General features: G+C 38.3%; 1 protein-coding gene across 1 annotated transcript; it reads right to left on the bottom strand.

Annotated features, from left to right (window-relative positions):
- Positions 1–5,118: 5,118 nt before the first annotated feature.
- Positions 5,119–10,768, bottom strand: LOC128237892 (uncharacterized). Its single transcript, XM_052953471.1, has 2 exons — positions 10,280–10,768; positions 5,119–6,130 (listed from the first exon to the last, which is right to left on the bottom strand). The coding sequence occupies exons 1-2, from the start codon at positions 10,591–10,593 to the stop codon at positions 5,119–5,121; spliced, it is 1,326 nt and encodes a 441-aa protein (XP_052809431.1). The 5' UTR covers positions 10,594–10,768.

The raw sequence follows: 10,768 nt of genomic DNA, 5'->3' as shown, positions 1-10,768 counted from the left end.
GTTTAACCAACATGGCTGGTGCATTTGCAAGACCACATGACATTATGTTTAACCAACATGGCTGGTACATTTGCAAGACTACATGACATTATGTTTAACCAACATGGCTGGTACATTTGCAAGACCACATGACATTATGTTTAACCAACATGGCTGGTGCATTTGCAAGACCACATGACATTATGTTTAACCAACATGGCTGGTGCATTTGAAAGACCACATGACATTATGTTTAACCAACATGGCTGGTGCATTTGCAAGACCATATAACATTATGTTTAACCAACATGGCTGGTGCATTTGCAAGACCACATGACATTATGTTTAACCAACATGGCTGGTGCATTTGCAAGACCACATGACATTATGTTTAACCAACATGGCTGGTGCATTTGCAAGACCACATGACATTATGTTCAACCAACATGGCTGGCGCATTTGCAAGACCACATGACATTATGTTTAACCAACATGGCTGGTGCATTTGCAAGACCACATGACATTATGTGTAACCAACATGGCTGGTGCATTTGCAAGACCACATGACATTATGTTCAACCAACATGGCTGGCGCATTTGCAAGACCACATGACATTATGTTTAACCAACATGGCTGATGCATTTGCAAGACCACATGACATTATGTTTAACCAACATGGCTGGTACATTTGCAAGACCACATGGCATTATGTTTAACCAACATGGCGGGCGCATTTGCAAGACCACATGACATAATGTTTATCAAACATGGCGGGCGCATTTGCAAGACCACATGACATTATGTTTAACCAACATGGCTGGTACATTTGCAAGACCACATGACATTATGTTTAACCAACATGGTGGGCGCTTGCAAGACCACATGACAATATGTTTAACCAACATGGCTGGTATATTTGCAAGACCACATGACATTATGTTTAACCAACATGGCTGGTACATTTGCAAGACCACATGACATTATGTTTAACAACCATGGCTGGTACATTTGCAATACCACATGACATTATGTTTAACCAACATGGCGGGCGTCTTTGCAAGACCACATGACATTATGTTTAACCAACCATGGCTGGTACATTTGCAAGACCACATGACATTATGTTTAACCATGATGGCGGGCGCATTTGCAAGACCACATGACATTATGTTTAACCAACATGGCTGGTATATTTGCAAGACCACATGACATTATGTTTAACCAACATGGCTGGTACATTTGCAAGACCACATGACATTATGTTTGGGCCGTAGGATTGAGACCCCTCTTTGCTTGACAATATTACAGCGTGTGTCTTGCAAATGAGATATTGTCTTTATGCGTCAATTACATACAGCAAATTAATTTAAACTGCCTTTGAACATAAACAACCACCAATATTTGACCTTAGAAGTAGGGGCAAGGGTCTAGCCCGAGACACGTCGTCTTGGTTTGTCAAACACATGTGGCAAGTTTTTTTGATATTTGTACCTACATTTCATAGTATTCAAACACTAAGTGTAACCTTAAACTTGAAGGCTGTAAGCGACACATCGTCAAGTTATTTTAAAGTCTGCCCATACAAGCGAAAGTTACAGCCTGGACACGAGACTAACGGAAGGACGGTACGGACGGACGGACGATGCAATTTTAATATGCCCACCTTCGGGTGCATTAAACCTAGTCAAGCTTAGACGGTGAAAGATGTGGATAGACTGAAAGATGCAAATAGACAAACAGGTAATTACTTGAGGATACCTGTGTTTTGTTTTAGCGTGACCATAACAATACACATTTATGTAGAATATGAAATACATCTTTTCTCAGTAACCGTTGACCTTCTTTTCTAACTGACCGTTGACCTTCTTTTCTCAGTGACCATTGACCTTCTTTCTCAGTGACCGTTGACATTCTTTTCTCAGTGACCTATGACCTTCTTTTCTCAGTGACCGTTGACCTTTTTTCTCAGTGACCGTTGACCTTCTTTTCTCAGTGACCGTTAACCTTCTTTTCTCAGTGACCGTTGACCTTCTTTTCTCAGTGACCGTTGACCTTTTTTTCTCAGCGACAGTTGACCTTCTTTTCACAGCGACCGTTGACCTTCTATTCACAGCGACCGTTGACCTTCTTTTATCAGTGACCGTTGACCTTCTTTTCTTAGCGACCGTTGACCTTTTTTTCTCAGTGACCGTTGACCTTCTTTTCTCAGCGACCGTTGACCTTCTTTTCTCAGTGACCGTTGACCTTCTTTTCTCAGCGACCGTTGACCTTCTTTTCTCAGTGACCGTTGACCTTCTTTTCTCAGTGACCGTTGACCTTCTTTTCTCAGTGACCGTTGACCTTCTTTTCTCAGCGACCGTTGACCTTCTTTTCTCAGTGACCGTTGACCTTCTTTTCTCAGTGACCGTTGACCAAGATTGTGTGTTTGGTTGTACCAATTAATAACATAACTTAACTTATGAGAAAATATTACTCGCATTAACATAACAGTTGGGATGTTGCATGTCTAAAAATGCAATAAAAGTATATCACAACTGAAGCGATCTTTAAGAAGAAGTTATTTATTTTAATCAGAAGAAAGCTTGGTACGTTGTTTAACAATTCACATCATTCGGAACTCATCGGCCATTTTTATCGAAACAACCTCAGATGTACATGGACGGTTTACAATTTAAAAGGTCCGCTGCAAGTAGATCGCGTAGTAATTCAATTTAGCTGTTAAAATTACTGACTTGACTCTTGGAAATCTTAATTATGTTTGCAATAATAAAATTCACTGGCAATCAATTTAATCTTAGATCAACAAATACAAGCTTAAAAACTGAATTAATATTTAATGATATATTTTTACGAACTACTTTTACTGATATACCGGCATACATCCGAGGATGTTTTTGATAAAAATGACCGAGGAGCTCCGAATAAATTCACATATAAGACACCTATGGCTGATTGTACATGACAACGACTTGAGTTAAAGACTTTTAAACGTCAAATATTTGATCATGTGCTCACATATTTAAAACCTGAATATTCGTCAAAGATTTGTTTGAAATACATAATGAATAGGAAAATGGTTCCATTTGTGAAAAAAGGTATAGGGCTGCTTAGGAAGGTGGACAAGGGTTAGTATATATAAAACATTTACGTAATTTCCTAACTTAAGTCAAATTTTTAAATCAAGCATCTCACTAGTCATATTGTATTATAACAAAATACAATCTGAACTTAAAAAGTACAGTTATATACCAAGACTTATTGCTGAAGGGCCTCAAAGCTGCAATCTCGAAGATATACCATGTTTACAAAAAATATTTTTTGTCTTGGAAAGAGCAATTTTTTGCGTAAATATCTGCAAACCAATAATATAAGATTGTTGACAAAAATCAGATCGTGCATTTTCATATTTCCGTCCGAACATTAATGTTTTATGGCTTAAACCGTTACTAAAGGTTTAAGAAAATGCATTCAACATCAATTTTTGAATCTAAATATAAAAATCTGCGATCTAATTTTGTCAGCAGTCGTATATAACTGGTTTCCATGCATTTTCGCAAAAATTTGTTCGTTCCAAGACAAAAGATAAAAAAAAGTTGTCAATACGTACACTCTGTGAGAGTGCAGCTTTAAGATAAAACAACGCTATCAGGGTGTTTGAAGAATGATTTTAGAAAAAAAACGGTATAATAAATTCTACTGTTTTATATAATCGAAAAGGACTTAAAATATTTATAGTCGAATCCCGATGGCTCGAACTCTTAGGGACCGGCGAAAATACCTCGGAAAAATCGAGTCAAGCGGGAACTCTTACATTTAGTATAAAGAATTCAGTCCTTTACATCAAGTTCGAGCCAACGGGGTTTGACGGAAATTGAAGAATGACTTGACAGATTTGGCAATGATAACTATAATCTATCTCAATAATGAACTTTAACTATATACACCTGCTTGTTCAATAAGAAAAATGAAAACAGCATGTGAAACATAAAATATGAAAAACAAACTCTTCAACATCAAAAATATCTACAGTCGAACCCAGATGGCTCGAAGTCCAAGGGACCGGCGAAAATACCTCGAGCCTCGGAAAATTCGAGCCAAGCGAAATTGCTTACATTCAGTTTAAAGAAATCAGTCCTTTACATCAAGTTCGAGCCAATTAGAATTCGAGCCAAACCAGTTCGATCAAACGGGATTCGACGGTAATTGAAGAATGACTTGACAGATTTGGCAAAGATAACTTTAATCTTACTCAAAAATGAACTTTGACTATATACACCTGCTTGTTCAATAACAAAAATGAAAACAACATGTTAAACATAAAATATGAAAAATACATCAAAAACCGAAACAATTAAGTAAAATGAAAAAAAATAAAAATAATTGCTTTATGTGTGAATACAAAACATGAAACGTTTCAAAACAGCATGAAATCAATGTGATGCAAAATCCATTGGCAAATATTATTAGAATAGAACAAAAGATAACAGAAAGTATATTAACAATAAAACATTACACCATTCAATTGCAACTGTTTATGACGTTTATTGTGGAAATTTTAAAACCATAAGACCTGGGTTTTGCAAGCGACACCTCGTATTGCCGTCGAACACATGTGTTTCAATTTATTTTAAAATCGCCTTATGCATGGCCATATTGTTGACGCCAACCCAAATTGTACGTTTGCCCATTTGCTTGTCCTCCACGCCTTTGTTTTCTTAGTAAATCCTGGTATGAAATATGCTGGCATTCAATAACAAAACTAAAGCCATCCTGCTAAATTTAACAATCGAAGTAAAGATAGGCATATTATTTTGCATACCAGGGTCCAATTCAACACAACTTTAAAACGGCTATAGTGTCACTTCTGTCATTTCCAACCAAGAGGGTGGAGGTCTGTTCACTGAACCACAATGACCGAGGCTCACGCAACCCATCAGCCTTCCTGGCCACTGTGGCCAACTTCTGTCTCCCATACTTGTCTACCTGTAACACAGTTTCAGACCCCAACCCACACACAAACACATGGCCACTCGGGCTGACATATACTCCAGTTGGTCTTTGTAAGTCAGCATCTTCTAATGTAGAAATCACTCTACCAGTTTTATCAAGTGATATTAATTTTGAATCATTCTCATTTGTTACATAAAATCTCTCCACATCAGTAGAAACAGCACAATGATCACTAGTAATCCAGAACCATCGGTTTCATTGATCTTCTTTACGAATTTTCCCTTTAATGTGTACAGGTTAATGCCACCATTGGAGCCAACAAACAGCTGGCCCTGATTGTGGGCAATAGACCATGAAATATGGCCTATGGTGAACTTTCTCACTGCCTTTAGCTTCCCTCTGGTCAATGTGAGAATATGGATCACATTCAAAATAGTTACAGCTACATCATTGCCTGTTATATAACACAAGTGCATGACATTACAATGAAGATCATAGTGATCAGTGACACGGTACTTCTGGTTCAGAAGCTTCACTCTATGGTTGCGACCGTCTGCAATAACCACCTCTCCACCCGGCAACTCACATATACCTACAATAACGCAAACATCGCTATCCTCCTTTATTTTAATACTATATTGAGCGGAACTCTGAGTCTTGTACACGTGAATTTTTTCAATGTCGCCAAGGTTTTTCAGGTTTCTAAGAAATGGAACAACACTTTCATCTGACTTTAACTTCATTACGTCGTTATGTCGTATTTCTTGCACGAAACACGTGGCTTCACTCAATTTAGACTGACATTTTATGTATCCAGTGTAAGAACTGGTCTCCTTGTTCTTGCCAGTGATCTGCTGGAGCTTCTCAATCATGGTCTTCAGTTGGTGATCCATTTGGGCACAGGTTTCTAAATCATCTTTTATGGACTTCTCTAAATCTTTCATCATCCTGTCCAACTGTTCAACTGTCTTTCTCTCAAGCTGGTCCAAGATTGTATTAATGTTTTTACGCAGAGCCTTGACTTCAGCAATGATGTTCTTGTAGGAGTCAATTAGTGAATCTTGATCTTTCGTCCTGACATTCTTGAGCTCATCCAGCCTGCTCCTCATCTTGTCAACTACTGCTGGCAGCTGCTTGAACTCTGCTGTTTCCAGGAAGCCTCTGGCCAGGTCAGGCAAGTGACTGATACTGCTACATATCCTGGAAAACATCGACTCATGTGTATGATGTGTACCACCATTTTATGAAAGAAACAAAATAATGTGAGTCTATTTATTAACAAGAACACCTCATTGCATACATTTCATGTCTATAAAATTACTGAAAAACAGGATTTTATTTTGTTAAAAACAAGACACCCCCCACCCACCCCAATAATCCGTTACACAACATTTTGATGATGGGTGAAATGAAGTGGATTAAGGGTGGAGTGTTGATGAGGTGAAATTTTCATTTAGGGAACATGAAATTTATAAAGTGGTTATGACTTGGAGTTGACATGAAATCTATGGCTCAAATCTTTGACCGTGACCTTGAGCCAGCACACCTGATATGTGTTGTACGTGAAGTTAGCGGCCTAGCGGCCTGGCGGCGTGAAGTAAGCGGCCTAGCGGCGTGAAGTTAGCGGCCTAGCGGCCTAGCGGCGTGAAGTTAGCGGCCTAGCGGCGTGAAGTTGGCGGCCTAGCGGTCTAGCGGCCAAATATTTTTTTCTATTTCCATGCAATTGTTAATGCGTTTTTTTTTTAAAACAATGATAAATCAAAGTTTTTTATTCATATAATTACATAGCGGCCTTAAATTGTTATCTATTCAGAATATTTTTCTTTACCTTTTATTCTAAAACAATTTTAAATTAACTGTTTTATGCACAAATTATCACTCTGAAGCGTTTTTCAACTTTTAAAAAAAAAAGTCGATCAGGCACTTCAGCGACCTAGCGGCATAGCGGCGTGAAATTAGCGGCCTAGCGGCCTAAATTGAATCCTATTTCAAAGCATGTATACATGCATTTTCTTCTAAAACAATGACATTTTAACTGTTTTTATTCACAAATTAACACATTGAATCGATTATCAACAGTTTTTTTCCAAAAACGTCGATAAAGCAGTCAGCTAATTCAAAGCATTAAACATGCCTGTTCTTCTAAAACAATGATGTATTTACTGTTTTATGCACAAATTATCACTCTGAAGCGTTTTTCAATTCTTTTCCAAAAAAGTCGATCGAGCACTTTAGCGGCCTAGCGGCGTGAAGTTAGCGGCCTGGCGGCCTAGCGGCCTAACTTTTTTGAAAAAAAAATAAAAAACGCTTCAGAGTGATAATTTGCGCATAAAACAGTAAATATATCATTGTTTTAGAAGATCAGGCATGTTTAATGCTTTGAAATAGCTGACTGCTTAATCGACGCTTTAAAAAAACTGTTGATAATCGCTAATGGCTTCAAAGTGTTAATTTGTGCATACAAACAGTTAATATGTCATTATTTTAGAAGAAAATGCATGTCCGGAAAGTTTTGAGACTGTGTCTATATTTCAAAATATTTTTAATATAAATCGACAAACAATAAACAGCTGTGTATATAGACTATTCACGAGTTTCCTTTTGAAAAATAAAATTAAATAATCTCAAATTAAGGAAGGAAATGGTTGTCAAGACAACCCATCTAGCGCTTCACGGAGCACTTTGAAATTGACGTTTTCTGAAAATTGTTCACAATTCATATATACTACTCCATCTGAATAATAGACGCCAAAACATCACGTCAAAACATATGACGACAGTATGACGTCAGCTGCATCTCTAAGCAAATTATTGACGCAATCTAACTGTAGACATGGTTGTAACGATCAGCGGAAGTAGAGAGGTATTTCGAAGATGTCGGAAAAAATCCAACTTTAACGTCACGCACGGAGCAGCGCGCTATGATCAAACACTGTGTTCACAGTGGAATAACTCCTAACAATACTTATACGTTTCTAACACGGGATAAATCAAAGCCAACATGTGCAAGGGCTTTGGTATTTCGTTGGTATGGACGTTTCAGTGACGAGCATGGAAATGTGTGCGATTAGAAGCGGAGCGGCAGACCGTCAGTCGTGAGTGAAATTGACGTAAATTCAGTGCAGGACATGTTACAAGAAGACTGGCGGAGGACAGTGAGGGAAATTGACGAATCAGTTCAGCTAAAAAGAACAGTTGTTCATAATATCATAAAAGAGTGGTACGGACAGATATTCAAGCAAAGGGTTGATTGTCACCGTAAGTGTGTACGTGCAGAAGGAGCTTATTTTGAAAAACTGTAAATGACGTGATACAATGAGACAACGAAGTGCTCCGTGGCTCGTAACCTGTACTTTTTGTGATGTTTGTTGTATACGTTCACTTCGTAGTATATTGTTGAAACTTTCAGGATTTGTTTATATGAGATACAATTGACAGCTGATAAAATTTTAATTGCATCCTATGAGTGTTAAGTTTTTTTATAAATGCAGTCTCAAAACTTTCCGGACAACCCTCGTATACATGCTTTGAAATAGGATACCATTTTAGGCCGCTAGGTCGCTAGGCCGCCAGGCTGCCAGGCCGCTAACTTCACGCCGCTAGGCCGCTAGGCCGCTAGGCCGCTGAAGTGCTCGATCGACTTTTTTGAAAAAAAAATGAAAAACGCTTCAGAGTGATAATTTGTGCATAAAACAGTAAATATATCATTGTTTTAGAAGATCAGCCATGTTTAATGCTTTGAAATAGCTGACAGCTTAATCGACTTTTTTGGAAAAATATGTTGATTATCGCTAATAGCTTCAAAGTGTTAATTTGTGCATTCAAACAGTTAACATGTCATTGTTTTAGAAGAAAATGCATGTATACATGCTTTGAAATAGGAAACCATTTTAGGCCGCTAGGCCGCCAGGCCGCTAACTTCACGCCGCTAGGCCGCTAGGCCGCTGAAGTGCTCGATCGACTTTTTGGAAAAAAAAAAGAAAAACGCTTCAGAGTGATAATTTGTGCTTTATCGACGTTTTTGGAAAAAAACTTTTGATAATCGCTTCTATGTGTTAAATTGTGCATAAAAACAGTTAAAATGTCATTGTTTTAGAAGAAAATGCATGTATACATGCTTTGAAATAGGATTCAATTTAGGCCGCTAGGCCGCTAGGCCGCTAATTTCACGCCGCTATGCCGCTAGGTCACTGAAGTGCTTGATAGACTTTTTTGAAAGAAAGTTGAAACACGCTTCAGAGTGATAATTTGTGCATAAAACAGTTAATTTAAAATTGTTTAAGAATAAAAGGTAAAGAAAAATATTCTGAATAGATAACAATTTAAGGCCGCTATGTAACCATATGAATATAAAACCTTGATTTATCATTGTTTTAAAAACAACGCATTAACAATCGCTTGGAAATAGAAAACATAATTAGGCCGCCAGGCCGCCAACTTCACGCCGCTAGGCCCCTAGGCCGCCAGGCCGCTAACTTCACGCCGCTAGGCCGCTAACTTCAAGCCGCAAGGCCGCTAGGCCGCTAGGCCGCTAACTTCACGCCGCTAGGCCGCTAACTTCAAGTACATTGAAATGTGAGTTATGAATACTAGGTATCGTGTAAATGTGGTTAACATTTACCCTACTTTCATTAAATAATATGAAAATGTTAACCTTTGTCCTAAGACTGTGCAGGTGCACATGTTATGTGTATTCTGCTTGTCGTCTCAATGTAGTGAAATTTGTTGTAAGTCTTATGACATTTCTTGAAGAAGTTAAGGAGATACGGAGCCGACACAAAATATATGGCTCGAACCTTTGAACTGTGACCTTTACCTTGAGCCGGCGCGCCTGGGAGGTGATTTCTACATATTATCTTGATGTGGTGAACATTTGATACATGTTTTGCGATTATTTTCAAAAATTCAGGAGATACGGAGCTTACTCTAGCCATGGCTCGAACCCCTTTGACATGAATCTTTGCCCTTGACTTTGAGCTGGCGTGCCTGTAATATGGGTTCTGCAAGTCGTCTTGATATGGTGAACAGTTAAACATAGTTTCGGAAAAATCCTTACATTGGTTAAAAGGTACCGACCAGACAAAACAGTTTCAATCGAACCATTGACCTTAAACGTGTGACTTGAAATATGGGTTCTGCACAGTGTCTCAGTGTGATAACAATTTAACCCGAGCTTTACCAAAATCATTCAAGCGGTTTACGAAATTAAGAACGGACATGAAAATATGACAGTCGAAGCATACACTTAGTATACATACAGGCGGACAGACAAGCAACATGCATAGCGGGAGACATAAAAACAGAATATTAATTTACAGTGATCAGAAACACCTATGGTTAAACTCTCACCTGTGATTAAGGGCCACACATACACTGCAGCATAATTCCTGGTGGTCATCACAGTGGACCTCCAGCTTGTTGCCATGTTGGTCACATATATCCATGGAGAACCCCGCCCACTTCTGAATGTCTCCACGCCCATAAACAACATGTTTCTTGAAATAACCCCCATGTAACTTCACACACTTATCACACAGATAGTGTTCACACTGTGGACAGAAGTGCTGGGCTTCAGTATTCATGTCATTTTCCTCACAGGTGGAACAGCTGTAGTCATGAATCAGGTCAGATCCTTTGTAAAACGAGGCACCTCCAGCGGCCATGTTTTTGTTTTATTATTGTGATGTCTGTTAAAGATGTGTTTTGTCAATCATTACAATTATAATTATTCTACAGTGATTTCAATTTCTCAAAACCTTTACAAAGGCAAGAAGTATAAAGCTTTATAATTCACAAAAGCGCCATTACTGTAACATAAAAGTTTAAACTGATAGTTGA

The sequence above is a fragment of the Mya arenaria genome, chromosome 6 (genome assembly GCF_026914265.1).
Source record: "Mya arenaria isolate MELC-2E11 chromosome 6, ASM2691426v1".
Lineage (NCBI taxonomy): Eukaryota > Metazoa > Mollusca > Bivalvia > Myida > Myidae > Mya > Mya arenaria.
The sequence above is the reverse complement of the archived record's forward strand: the minus strand, read 5'-3'. Positions and strand labels throughout refer to the sequence as shown.